Raw genomic sequence first — 14,087 nt, forward strand, 5'->3', positions numbered from 1 at the left:
CAGGCCTGCCCCAGACCTGCAATGCTGAATCTGCTTTCTAACAAGATTCCATGACTGATTTTTTACATTAAAGATTGAGAAGTAGGGGCTGGAAATGTGGCTCAGTCAGCAGTATGCTTGCCTGGCATGCGCGGAGTGGTGGGTTCGATCCTCAGCACCACATAAAAATAAAAATAAAGATGTTGTGTCCACCGAAAACTAAAAAAAAAAAAAAAAAAAAAAAAGATTGAGAAGCTTTTTGTAATTATAGGTTGTGTTGACTTTTCAGTGTATTAAAGTGATTCTTGAATCCATCTTTTTTTTAACATTTATTTTTTAGAAGTAGTTGGACACAATACCTTTATTTTGTTTATTTATTTTTTTATGTGGTGCTGAGGATTGAACTCAGGGCCTTGTACATGCTAGACGATTGCTGTACCACTGAGCCACAATCCTAGACCCTCTTGAATCCATCTTAATATTAATAGCATGTGTTATCTGTTGGGAAAAGAATTGTGTGTTATATGCAGTTAGCAAAATCAATAGATTTTTTTAAAATGAACTATGGAAGTTTGAATAAAATGGTATGATATATAAAAGGGATATTTTGTGCATAAAAGTAATGATTTTGAAGATAAGCAGGTTTACACTCTTAGAATTATATTGGCTACAGATAATACTATGTAAAAAAGTGCATATGCATATAAATTCTAATAGGACAGATGATGTATGAAAATGTTCCCTGTTGGGTTTGGTAAATTCTCTGATTTTTATATTTGGTTAATTTTTTAATCCTTTAAAATATGTTCTTTGAGTAGTTTCATGGCAATTTAACTAAGCATTCAAAATATACTATAGTTTTCTTTATCTGGTGTTAGAACTACAGAGTGAACATCAATAAGCCAAACATTCAAAATCCAGAATACTCCAAAGCAACTGTGACACAAATGGAAAAGTCCACACCATCACACTTTTTTTCATGCTCAAAATTGTTAACAAGCATTGTATGAAGTTACTTCAGGGCTGTGTGTATAAAGTGCATACAAATCGTAAATGAATTTGGTGTTGGGACTTGGTTCCATCTCTAAGCTGTCTTATCATGCATATGCAAGTATCACAAAATCTGAAAAGTCTGAAGTCTGAAACACTTCTGGTCTCAACCATTTTGGATAGGGATACTCAACCTGTATCACAATTTCAGATTTCTTAGTTTTTTCTATTTTAGTTATGTATCTCAGTGTATTTTTAAATTCATTATTTGCAAACATAGCCAGTCCTGATGGTGCACACCTGTAATCCCAGCAAGTTGGGAGGCTGAGGCAAAAGGATCACTGACTCATTTGAGGCCAGTTTGGGCAACTTAGTGAGATTCTGTCTCAAAATAAAAATTAAAAAGGGTGGGGCTAGGGCTGGGATTGTGGCTCAGCGGTAGAGCGCCCGCCTAGCGCATGCAAGGCCCTGGGTTCGATCCTCAGCACCACATATAAATGAATAAATAAAAACAAAGGTATTGTGTACAACTAAAATAAATAAATTTTTTTTTTAAAGAAAAAGGATGGGGCTAGTTCAGTGGTAGGGTGCCCCTGGGTTCAATCTTCAGTACCACAAAGAAAGAAAGAAAAGTTTTTGCAAATGTGTTAAGAAAATAGTTTTTCATTTCTGTAAGTTAAGTGCGATCGGGGCTCAATCAGAGATTGTGGGCTTACTCTCACTGGTCTATTTCTGCTTAAGACCCACTCAGAGAACAGGGTTCCTATTCATCCTGGCTATTGCTTTGTCTCTCTGTTGGTAAGCATTTCATGTAGCCAGGTAGATAATGAAGAAAATTTTGATTTGTTTTACATTATAAAGTAAAATATTCAGTATTCCCTATATTTTCTCTTCTCTCTGAAATGATTATGAGCAAGTTTCCATTTGGGAAAAATTGTAGCTACCCCAGCCGGCCTGCTTCTTTTCTGGTCTCTCTAGGGATGTGAGCATGTGCACAGTGACACTTAGTCGTTGCTAAGGTAGATTATTTGGCCCATCATCCTTTTCTGTTGAAAAATTATTAGCTCATCAGAACTTTCAGGGGGATGGGGAGTACTGGGGCTCTAACCCAGAGGTGCTTTACCACTGAGCTATATTCCTAGCCCTTTTTATTACTTGAGACAGGGTCTCACTAAGTTTCTGAGACTGGCCTCAAACTTGATATCTTTCTGTCTCCGCCTCCAAGTTGCTGGGAGTGTAGCTGTGTGGCATAGCACAGAGCTAATTCATAAGAACTACAACAAATAGGGAAGCATCAGAGTGTGGAGAAGGAAAAAAAATGCAAATCATGCTTTTGCTGTTTTCTATCATATATATCAACTTTGTTGTATTGTGGTTTCTTAGGACAAAACAATAACATGGATATATCTGACTAAAACCAAGAAGTGAAAAAACCTGAAATCAGCATTTTATTTGCCTGTTTAAGAAACCACTGTCTTAACTTCTGTGTGGCATATGTACCAACTTGTTAGGACATAGCAACTAAAAGAATGTCATGGATTTGAACTTAAATATTTACACATTTATCCTTCTAAAATATTCTTTCAAGTGATATTAAGCAAATGCTAAATATAAATATCTATTTCTACAGGATGAAGATTTGAAGTGGGTGGAAGAAAACATCCCCTCTTCATTCACCGATGTGTAAGTATCCTCTGTTACAGTCTTAGTGTAGGCTGTGGTTTAATGGGTCATTCTGCTGTCTTGTGCTTCTCAAACCTCACCGCTCCATGGGTTTTGTGGGCTCCTCGCCTGGGCATGGCTGTTTATTTCTTAAGAAAAATCAACAAAAACAAAGTTCTGGCTTAGTTTCTCTTTCCTTTTTTCACTGAACAGGAAGTTTAATACCAGTGACCTGTGACAAAGGCCCGCTTTTTCTGATCTAGTTATCAGTATCATTATTTTGACTTAATTTTTGTTATAGAAAAGTTCAAACTCATGTAAAAACTTTTTATGAACATAACTCACAACACCGAGTATTGTGGGGAAGCTTTTGGAGGAATGATGTGACCGTGGAAAAAGTAATCCATAGGGATCCCTTTGGGAAATTTTGAGCTGTTGACATTCCTCTATATCTTTGTCCTGTTCAACACGAGAATTCCACATAGCAGTTTCCCCAGTCAAGACAGGACAGCCAAGCATGGGGACATTTCCTCATACTGTTCTGTCCTCCCTGCTCCCATCTGTCCCTCTCAAACAGTTCTGTCTGGTCTGATATTCCCTTTACCTGAAGAGTGTCCTATTTCTTGTAATGCAGCTGTGCTGGAAGAGAATCTGTCAAATTTTTGTTTGTCTGAATAAGTCTTTTATTTCTTTTTTTTTAAACAGTATTTTTCTAGATATAGAATTCTTGGTCAATAATGTTTTTCTTTTATCACTTCAAATGTTGTCACTTGCATGTCTTCTAGGTTTCAGAGTTTCAGAAAAAGTCTACTTTAGTTTTTTTCCTTGTTCCTTCATGTTATATGGGTTTTGTTTGGTGGTTTTAGTTTTTGTTTTTGGTAGCCCTAGACTTCCTCTTTAGTGTGTTTTTAGAATATGGTGACTGTGTGTGTGTGTGTGTGTGTGTGTGTTTGTGTATGTATATGTATGTGTACACATAGATTTCATTTGTCTTGGCTATATACCTAGAAGTGAAATTGATGGATCATGATAATGTAGTGTTCAGCATTCTGAGAAATGGAAAGCTGCTGTGTTATTTTACATTCCTATTAGGGATATATGAAGGTAACAGTTTGTGTCCTTGCCAGTACTTGTTATTGTTCATATTTTTTATGTTATCTCTTTCAGTGGCTATGAAATAGCATTTCATTTTGCTTTGAGAGATTGATGTTATTTAAACTTTGGTAATTGAAATTGATGCATATCAGGTCTATGAAAAATAGGAACTACAACCAACTATTATATTTTTTTCTTTTAAAAGAAAATGTGTGTATATATATATATATATATATTCTTTTATATTTACTTACATTTTTAGTATTTCTTCTTCCTAACATGAAACATGAGCTAAGAGCCTTCTCCTGTGGGTCTCTATTATTCCTTACAGTATGGGTTTGCTGGCAAAAATTCTGTTTTATTTATATGAAAATATTTGTTTTGCCTTCCTTGTTAGAGGATGGTTTTGCTGGATATAGAAATCTCTGTTGACTTTTGAGCACCTTCATATCCTTCATGACTTTCACATTGTAACTTTAGCATATTGACTTCCTTCAGGTTCTTAAAGCTCTACCACACATCAAGGCTTGGTTGAGCTTGCTGAACATTTTTATACATGTGTCTTTTCTTTTTATACATACTGTCTCTCCTAGGCAAAGGATATAGGTCTTTTATTTTTCCTTTTTTTTTTTTTTTTTTTGGTACCAGAAATTGAACTCAGGGGCACCTGAACACTGAGCCACATCCCCAGTCTTATTTTGTATTTTATGTAGAGACAGGGTCTCACTGAGTTGCTTAGTGCCTTGCTTTTACTGAGGCAGGCTTTGAACTCGGCAATCCTCCTGCCTCGGCCTCCCAAGCCGCTGGGATTACAGACGTGTGCCACCACACCCAGCTATTTTTCCATATTTTTTTATCGGCACATTATACTTGTACGTAATGGTGGGATTCGCTGTTCTATATTCATACATGCACACAATATAACAATATAATTTGCCCAGTATTATTCTCAGTAAGTCCCCTTTCCTCTCTTTCTTCCCCTGCTCCCTTTTCTTTACTGATCTCCCTTGCACCTTTATTTTTTTTTCCTCTCTTGTTTCCTTGTATGAGAGAAAACACACTACCCTTGACTGATTTGTCTTTTGTTGCTTAATATAATCTTCTCAAGTTCCATTCCATTTTCCTGCAAATGACATAATTTTATTTTTATTTATGGCTTAATAAAGCTCCATTATGTATATATACTACATTTTCTTTTTTTTTAATTCATTTTTTTATTGTTGGTTGTTCAAAACATTACATAGTTCTTAATATATCATATTTCACACTTTGATTCAAGTGGGTTATGAACTCCCATTTTTACCCCATATACAGATTGCAGAATCACATCAGTTACACTTCCATTATTTTACATATTGCCATACTAGTGTCTGTTGTATTCTGCTGCCTTTCCTATCCTCTACTATCCCCCCTCCCCTCCCCTCCCCTCCCCTCTTCTCTCTCTACCCCCCTCTACTGTAAATCATTTCTCCCCCTTGTATTATTTTTCCCTTTCCCCTCACTTCCTCTTGTATGTAATTTTGTATAACCCTGAGGGTCTCCTTCCATTATACTACATTTTCTTTATCCGTTCATCCATTGAGCAACACCTAGGCGGGTTCCATAGTTCAGCTGTTGTGCTACTATAATATGGGTAAGCACAGATCACTGTAGTATGAACACTTTAATTCTGGGGCTGTAGCGCGCCGGCCTCATATATGTGAGGCCCTGGGTTTGATCCTCAGCACCACATAAAAATAAATAAAGGGCTGGGGATGTGGCTCAACTGGTAGCGCGCTCGCCTGGAGTGCGTGCGGCCCGGGTTCGATCCTCAGCACCACATACCAACAAAGATGTGTCCGCCGAGAACTAAAAAAAATAAATAAATAAATATTAAAAATAAAACTCTAAAAAAAATTAAAAATAAATAAAGATACTGTATCCAACTTCAACTGAAATATTTGTGTGTGTGTGTGTGTGTGTTATTTTTTTAAAGAATTAAAAACGAGGAATGGTATAGTGAGCTATAATGAGCTCCTGTTTCTCCACATTCTTTCCAGCATTTATTGTTTGTATTCTTGATGGCTGCCATTCTAAGTGGAGGAAGATGAAATGCAGTGTAGTTTGATTGTATTTCCCTAATTGCTAATGATGTTGAACATTTTTTCATACTTTTGTTGGCCATTTATGTTTCTTTTGAGAAGTGTCTCTTTAGTTCTTTTGCCCATTTATTAATTGGATTATTTTGGGGGTGTTAAATTTTGAGTTCTTTGTACCATCTGAATATTAATTTTCTATTAGAAGAGCAGCTAGCAAAGATTTTCTCCCATTCAGTAGGTTCTCCTTTGCCATGCAGAAACTTTTTAATTTGATGCCATCCCTTTATTAACTTGGCACTATTTCCTGAGGTTAGGGGTCTTATTGAGAATGTCATTGGCTGTGTCTACACATCAGTGCTGACCCTACATTTTCTTCTAGGAGTTGCATAGTTTCTGGTCCAGTCCTAGGTCCTTGATCCACTTTGTGTTGTCTTAAGTGCAGGGTGAGTGCCGGTGATCTAGTCTCATTCTTCCACATATGGATAACCAGCCTTCAGCACCCTTTGTTCTTTTCTCCAGTGTATAGTTTGTCAGGAATCAGATGATTTTATCTGTGTGGATTTGACTTCTAGTCTGTACCATTGGTCTGTGGCTGTTTGGATGCCAGGACCATGCAGTTTTTGTCACGGAAGCTCTGTTGAATTCAGCTATTTTGATTCCTCTAGCGTGGCTTAGAATTGTTTGGCTAGTCTGTCTCTTATTCTTTCAAATTAATTTTAGCACTTTTTTCCTAGTTCTGTGAAGAAAGCTGGTATTTTAATGAGGATTGCATTGAATTGATTTATTATTTTTGGTTATATGTCCATTTTAACAATCTTAATTTCTGCCTATCCAAGAACATGGGAGGTATTTCTATCTTCTAAGGACTTCTTCAGTTTCTTTCTTCAATGATAGTTTTCATTGTAGAAGTCCTTCATCTCCATGTTTAGATTTATTCCTAGGTATTTTTTTTTCCTGATTTCTTTTTCAGCAGATTCATTATTGGTGTTTAGGAAAGCTGTTGATTTTGTATGTTAATTTATACCTGCTACTTTACTGAATTTGTTTGTTAGCTCTAGAAGTCTCTTGGTGGGGCTTTTGGATCTTCTACTAGAGAATCCTATCATCTGCAAACAGTGGTAATTTTACTTCTTCCTATCTAATTCTTATTCCTTTTATTCTCCTCCCTTGACTAATGCTTTGACTAGAATTTCTAGTGCTATATTAAATAGGAGTGATGAAAGTGGACATCCTTGTCTTGGTCAGATATTAAAGGAAATGCTTTGATTTTTTCCCCTTTTACTATGAGGTTGGCTTTAAGGGGGTTTGTATATAGCCTCTGTAATGTTGAGGTCAGTTCCTTCTATCCCTAATATAAGTTTGTCGCTCTTTCTGTATCTTTTGAGATGATTGTGATTTTTTTATGTCCTTATTTCTATTTATGTGGTGAATTAATTTGTTGATTTGCATGTATTTAAACCATTCTTGCATCCCTGGGGGGAAAAAACTTGAGCATGACACGCAATCTTCTTAATATGTTGTTGAATATGATGTGCTAAGACTTTTAAAGGATTTTTGCATCTAAGTTCATTAGGGAAGTTGATCTGAGTTTTCCTTCCTCGATGTGTCCTTATCTGGTTTTGGTATGCGCGTGATCCTGGCTTCATGAAATGAATTTTTGTGTTCCATCCCTTTCTAGTTTATGGAATAGTGTGAGGAGAATTGGCATTAGTTCTTCCTTGAAGTACTGGTAGAATTCAGCCGAGAATCCATCTGGTTGTTGGCTTTTCTTTGTTGGAAGACTTTTTATTACTCTTCTGTCTTATTTCTAGTTGTGGGTCTGTTTGGGTTTTCTCTGTTCTCCTGATTCACTTTTGGCAGGTTGCATGTGTTTAGAAGTGTATTCATTTCTTCTAGGTTTTCCAATTTATCGGAGTTTTCAAAAGAATCTCTAATGATCTGCTGAATTTCTATGATGTCTGTAGTGATTTCTTCCTTTTCATCTCTAATTTTATTAATTTCGGTCTTTTGTTTTGATTTTGGTTATTTGGCTAAGGCTTTATCAATCTTTTTATCTTTGTTTCACTGATCCTTGTATTTTTCTTAATTTTCAATTTCATCGATTTCAGCTCTGATCTTAATTATTTTCTTTCCTCTACTGGTTTTGGAATGGGTTTATTTTTCTTTTTCTCAAGGACCTTGATTTTCTCACATGGCGCTCATAGCTGTAAACCTGCCTCTTACAACTGCCTTTGGAGTGTCCCAGAGGTTCTGGTGTGTTGAATCTGGATTCTCATTGGAGTCTAGGATTTTTAAATTTTTAAATTTTTCCCCTGATTTCTTCTATCACTGATTCATCATTCAAAAGTGTTTTGTTCAGTCTCTGTGTGTTCATGTAGTTTCTATATGGTTTTTTTTGGTGTTGATTTCTATTTTCTTTCCATTATCATCAGATAAAATGTAAGGAATTATATCAGGGTTTTTTTTTTTTGTTTTTATTTTTTAATTTCCTTAGTTGCCTATGGCCTAAAATATTATCTGTTTTGGAGACTTTTCCATGAACCCCTGAAAAGAAAGTGTATTTGTTAGATGAACTATTCCATAGATGTCTGTGGAGTCCATTTTACTTCTAATATTTTACTGAGTTTCTGTCTGGATGACTCTGTGTGATAGTGAGAGGTGTGCTGCAGTCACCCAGGATCATATATGCGGGGTCTCACTGAGCCTTAATTTGAGTGGTGTCTGTTTTATGTGATGAGGTGCACCCATCTTGAGGCATAAATGCGTACCATCGAAGTGTTTTCTTGTTAAGTGTTTCCTTTGCCAGCGTGGTGTGACTGTGTCTTCTGATTAGCTTGGTCTGTCTGCTGCGTCGTGTGAGAGTATCGACTCCTGCCTGTCTGTAGCTTTCCTGAGCATGTCCAGGCAGCATGGGAGACTCTCTCCAGCACCTTTCCCAACGTGTTGACCCTTTGCCCTAAGAGAGCACTAACACACGTGAGAGGAGTGTTCTGACTAGATGGCAGATCACCATTCGGGTAGTTTCCCAGCTGTTCAGAGAAAAACATAGCAAGGAAGTGACAAATAAATCTGAACTTGGATGTCAGTCATGTTTGGAATTACTTATTTGTGTATTTTTAGTCATTGATATTTCTTCACCGCATTAAGCTCTAGGATTGCTTATCTTATATTGAACCCAGGGCCTTGTACAGTTTCCTTTTTGATATAGAAATAGCCTGTGGTCCACTTCCTTTCTGAAGTTAAGATTATTCAAATTTTTCAGTTAAACTTTTGACAAAACAGTTTTTTGTTTTGTTTTGTTTTGTTTTTGGTCCTGGGGTTGGAACTCAGGGGCACTCAATCACTGAGCTACATCCCCAGCCTTCTTTTGTATTTTATTTAGAGACAGTGTCTCACTGAGTTGCTTAGCGCCTTGCTTTTGCTGAGGCTGGCTTTGAACTCGAAATCCTCCTGCCTCAGCCTCCCGAGCCACTGGGATCACATATAGGCATGTGCTACTATGCCTGGCAACAAAACAGTTTTTAAAGGAACACACATTCCGAAAAGTGTTCATATCCTAAGTAACTGTATAACCCACTAAATTTTTTAAATGAGTACATTTGAGTAATCAGCATCCAGATCAAAAAGTGGAACATGACTAAGCCCTAGAAGCCCATGTTCCTTTCCACATAGGGGGCCATCTTCCCATAGGTTCTGTCGTCCCGACATCTGGAACTGTAGAACCTGTTCATTTTAAAAATTTTCTCCCTCAGTAGCTCGTCCATCTTCTTGGTTGTATGGTATTCCACTGTTTGACCATGCCAGTTTCTCCAGCTGGGCTGTTTCTAGCTTAGGGCTGTTGAGCACAGTGCTGCTTTGAAAACCCTCCTCCTTGTCTGCTAGAACCTGGGTGTCTCCATGACTCAGCTGAGCATCTGCAGTGGGAATTGTGGACCACAGGCTATTTCTATATCGTTTTCCTAGATTCATTGGCCTACTTTTAATAACACTGTCACTTTTTTTTTTTTTTTTAAGAGCACTTCCAGTGTTGGTGGATTCGGATGAGGTAAGATATGTTTTTGCTTATTTCCTTAGAGCCGGTATTATCACATAATAGAAATGTACTTCAGAAAGAGATTCTGAAAGTCGATTTTTAAAATGAGTATGGGTTGAAGAGATGGAAGGACATTACGAATTGACTTGTGATGAGGCATAAAGGACTTCTGGGTGAGGTCCTCCTTTAGCCAGAAGCAAGATTAATGCTTGTTGGTAGGAAAGGGGGGGGGTCTCACTTTATGAGACGTTCAGTGAATGATTCACTAAACCCATGTCTAGGTAGGGTTGACAGGATTTGAAGGGGCAGCTTAACCTCTGACGCTGTGCATATTTTGTTGGGGTAGTAAATAGTGTTTCTGTTTGGTCTCCTTGTTCTTCACTTACCAAACAGGAACTCTGCATCAGGGTATGGCCTAGGAAGTTCAGGGGGAGGGTTGGGGTCACAGGATGTTCAAGGTTGCCTCAAGTTTGAAGTGCCAGAATGAAGGCTGGAGGGGGCAGGCCAAGTTCAGGTGGCTGTGGGGGATGAGCTGCTGCTCTGTGTTCACTGAGATGCAGGAAATAACTTTGCATCAGTGTCATTGGGGTTGGCGGCAGGGGAAAGTTTGAGAAGGCTGTAACTTCAGGCCTTAGGACTCTGCTGAAAGACGCGCCTAGAATTACTTTAAGAAGATGTTTGAATTATTTACTTGATGGCAACTGATTCGTGATCTCAAAAAGACCTGGATTCCGTGAGGCCAGGCAGATCCAGACAGATCCCGGTGGGCTGTGCTGCGATCCGCCGGCTCCTGCCTCCGCTCCCGGGGCTCTGAGCTTGTGTTTTCTGGGCAGCCAGGTCCCTGGGCATTCTGAGTGTGTGTGGACTGTACTTTCACTGTCTATATCTGATACTTTCCCAACATGGAAAGCGTAAATCGTGATTTTTGAAAGATTAAAAAATTCCATCACAGTCTTGGAAGCAGCATTTTGACAGTTTTTCTTCTCCCTCCAGGAAATTATGACCAGATCTGAAATAGCTGAAAAAATGTTCTCTTCAGAAAAGATTATGTGATCGGAATGAGTATAAATAAAACCAAGGTCACGGCCTCGGACTGTGATGGGTGGGAGCTTGTTAGGGGCAGCCAGCAAGCTCTGGCCCTGCTGCCCTGGACATCACGTGGTAAAGGAAGGACTCGGAGGAGGCTGTGCATCCTCGACAGCTGACTTCTCCGTGTCTGCCGGAGTGAGTGGCTGGACTTGGAAGTCATCTGAGAAGAGCACGAGGAGGAAGCCGTGTGCACAGACGCCTGCTGGTGACGTGCCAGCATCGGATTGGGGTTCTCTCTTTTCTCTGGAAAAAAAGGATCATTCCAGGTTTCTTTAAATTATATAAAGTCTCCTGCTGTTCTTTCTATTCACTTTGAGATAGATAATGTGATTCTTCTGAAGTATAGCGTGTCCGTGTCCCCATCTTTGGGATTTATGATTACTAGAAGCAGTAATGATTTTTTGTTTTACTTTTATACTGATGACTTAACATTGGAATGTGGGCATGTTGATATGTCTCATTTTGCTTTTTTTTTTGGTCTGCACAATGCCATTTTTTGTGAATACCACCATGAGCACCAGATCATGGAGTTAGGTCTTCTCTGAGCTCAGGGGAACACATGTGCACAAAGAGAAAAGTCTTAAGGGTTCCTTCCACAGATTTGCTCTGCCACTGCCCCTCCTCGGGCCACGGGTACGCGAGCTACTGCTGAATCTGCTGGGCAGGTGGTGGACAGCTGGCCACGTGGTGCCCCACAGCATCTCCTGCCTGGCAGGTTGGGAGGCCCATTACTGCTGAGCCTGGTGGAAACTAGATCTGTGTCTTGTACACAATCTTGGCATCTTCGTCTTATAATAAAGGCACATTGAACTGCAGAGTACATCACTGCTGATCTGGTAATTGCTTTGTTAATCTTTAGCCATGTTTTGCTGCTTATTTGTCACATTTCTTGGTGACATATGGGTTGGCAGGGGTTTTTTGTTTTTTTTTTTAGTGTCTTTCTTTAAAATAGTGTGGACGTATGCAGTTGGACATAGTGTGATGAAACTGTGATTGTGCCACTCCTTCCATGACCAAAGATAGAGGGCTGGCAACCTGTGAGGCAGTGATGAGGGGCGCATCTCGCCTGTCCTCTGCAGGAGTCCAGCCTGTGAACTGAGAGTGACTTCAGAGCATTTGAGAAGACAGGAAAATCTTGACCATCACAAATCTTTGTTTTTCACTGTGAAGCCTCAGAATGGTTTTCTTTCCTCTCAAAAGCCTTTCTGACCTGCCTCCTGTGGTCAGAAAGGAGGTTAGTAAGAAGACTGCCTTCAGGCAGCAGCTTCTCCTGGGAGGCCTCGCCTCACAGCGGTGCTCAGCGGGGAGCCCTGGCAGGACAGCACTGCTTGCCCCTCTGGAGACAGGCAGGTTTGCCAAGTGGTGCTCGCTCTGGACACCCTTCCTGGGAGGAGAGGGGCTAGTTGAAGAGGGGCTGGTTCCATCCTTCGCTCAAGTTTCTGCCAGGGTGATGGCCGCCCACCGAGTTTCCCAGCACCTGGTTTGGGTGCTCTGCCTTTGCCCAGCTGGTTCAGGACTGGAGGTGTCTGCTGACCTCCTACCCCACGGTTTGCAGTGGGTTGACCCCTGACTCGGCACACAGCTGGGGTTGACCTCAGAGGCCGAGTCCTGGGCCTGCAGCCAGGAGGCACGTGAACATGGTGGGTGGGAGTGGGGGCCGATGGCAGGTGTCACACTAAGGGGAACCAGCCCCCACAGGCCTTGCTGCTGTTCCTAGGGACAGTTCTTTCTCCCGCCATGTAGCTCAACAGGGACTGAAGGGAGCCGCTGCTCTCCGCCCTCAGGAGACAGGTTCCCTCCTTCCGCTGCTGCTGAAGGGCATGTGCAATGTCTATCCTTCCTGGTGGTGGTGTCATCTGTATTTCTGGGGAGCAGGAGGGGCCGCCCTGGCACTTGGCTTCCAGGCCCACGGAGGATGGCAGAATGTCCCCAGGGCGCACAACTCCTTCCTCAGGGGCCTCCAGGCCTGGGGCCTGCTCTAGGGGTTACTTTAGGAAGCCTTGGCGAGGCCTAAGGGAAGGGCCCACTTTGGTATGAAGTGTGAAATTTGCCTAAGAGGAAATTTTCATGATTTGAAGTAGATTAAATATCTCCTTTAAAGTGTAGTCACTTTATTGCAAAAACTAAGGAAAAATAGCTGATTATTTTATGCCTAGAGGTAATATTCCCTTACTTTCTTGTAAAAGAAATATTTTTTCTAATCTTTCATATCCCTTCCCCTCTGTATTACAGAACATTAGATTTGCACTACTATAACATCGACTCAAAGTATAAAAGTGTATAAATAAGTTTGATTCTATATCTTCCTTTTGAAAGCGGTCTGGGGAGCCTCCCTGGCCGTCACGCTAGGGAGGTCTCTGCTCCTAGTCCTTGTCTTTTGTGGCAGCAGCAGAAGACAGCCCTGCCCAGCACCGCCCTGCATGACAGAAGCTTGACACGGGCACGTTTTGAACATATCAGCTGTATGTATGTAAGTGACAGAAGTCGATTTTTAAGGAAGTGTATGTTATGCCACAAGAACTCATGGCTGGGTTAAGAATCTTCTTTAGAACTAGGAAAGTGTTTTATTCATATATTTGGGGAGAAAGTTTGGGGGCTTAAAAATTGTATTTTTTATTTAAAAAACTTAAATTATTCTATAACTTGAAAGAAATTTCTTTGAATATAGGACATGACTATTTGAAGGATTTTTGTTTGAAACATTAATGTATTTTTGTGCCTTAAAATTGGTTCTTTTAATAAAATGCTTTCTGAAAGTTTAGATGATTGATGATTGATAATATTTGAATGACAGACTGCATGACTCTATAGGAAAAACAGACTTCAGTAGATGGCAGGACTGAAATCCTTCAAAGAGGAGGGATATTCCATTAAACAAGAAACTGTTCAACCTCAGTAGTGATACAGAAATGCAAAACAAAAGGTTGGGGAAATTTCTAAAAATCTGGTTAACCTAAATTTACGTTCTTTATAGACATCTGTAAAATCCCTTTGCTATCAAGGTCTGGTGAACTGAGCAGACTCATTAATGATGGTGAGAAATGACTCATTAATGATGGTCTTTGTGAGAAGAAGTTCATGAAGTTTGGATGGTATCAATTTTGGTGATATTTTAAAGGACGGCTCAAAATACAGAATAAAGTTTCTGCACAAGCGTGTAT

General features: G+C 39.8%; 1 protein-coding gene across 1 annotated transcript in view; it reads left to right on the top strand.

Annotated features, from left to right (window-relative positions):
- LOC113175727 (transmembrane protein 87B) overlaps nt 1-13,687 on the top strand; it is a 52,961-nt gene extending 39,274 nt beyond the window's left edge. The window contains exons 17-19 of the mRNA XM_077792062.1: nt 2,600-2,652; nt 9,819-9,849; nt 10,831-13,687. Of these exons, the coding sequence (XP_077648188.1) occupies nt 2,600-2,652; nt 9,819-9,849; nt 10,831-10,890 (144 nt within the window). The 3' untranslated portion in view covers nt 10,891-13,687. The remainder of the gene's footprint in view (nt 1-2,599; nt 2,653-9,818; nt 9,850-10,830) is intronic.
- Nucleotides 13,688-14,087: the final 400 nt, after the last annotated feature.

Source organism: Urocitellus parryii, chromosome 12, assembly GCF_045843805.1.
Source record: "Urocitellus parryii isolate mUroPar1 chromosome 12, mUroPar1.hap1, whole genome shotgun sequence".
Lineage (NCBI taxonomy): Eukaryota > Metazoa > Chordata > Mammalia > Rodentia > Sciuridae > Urocitellus > Urocitellus parryii.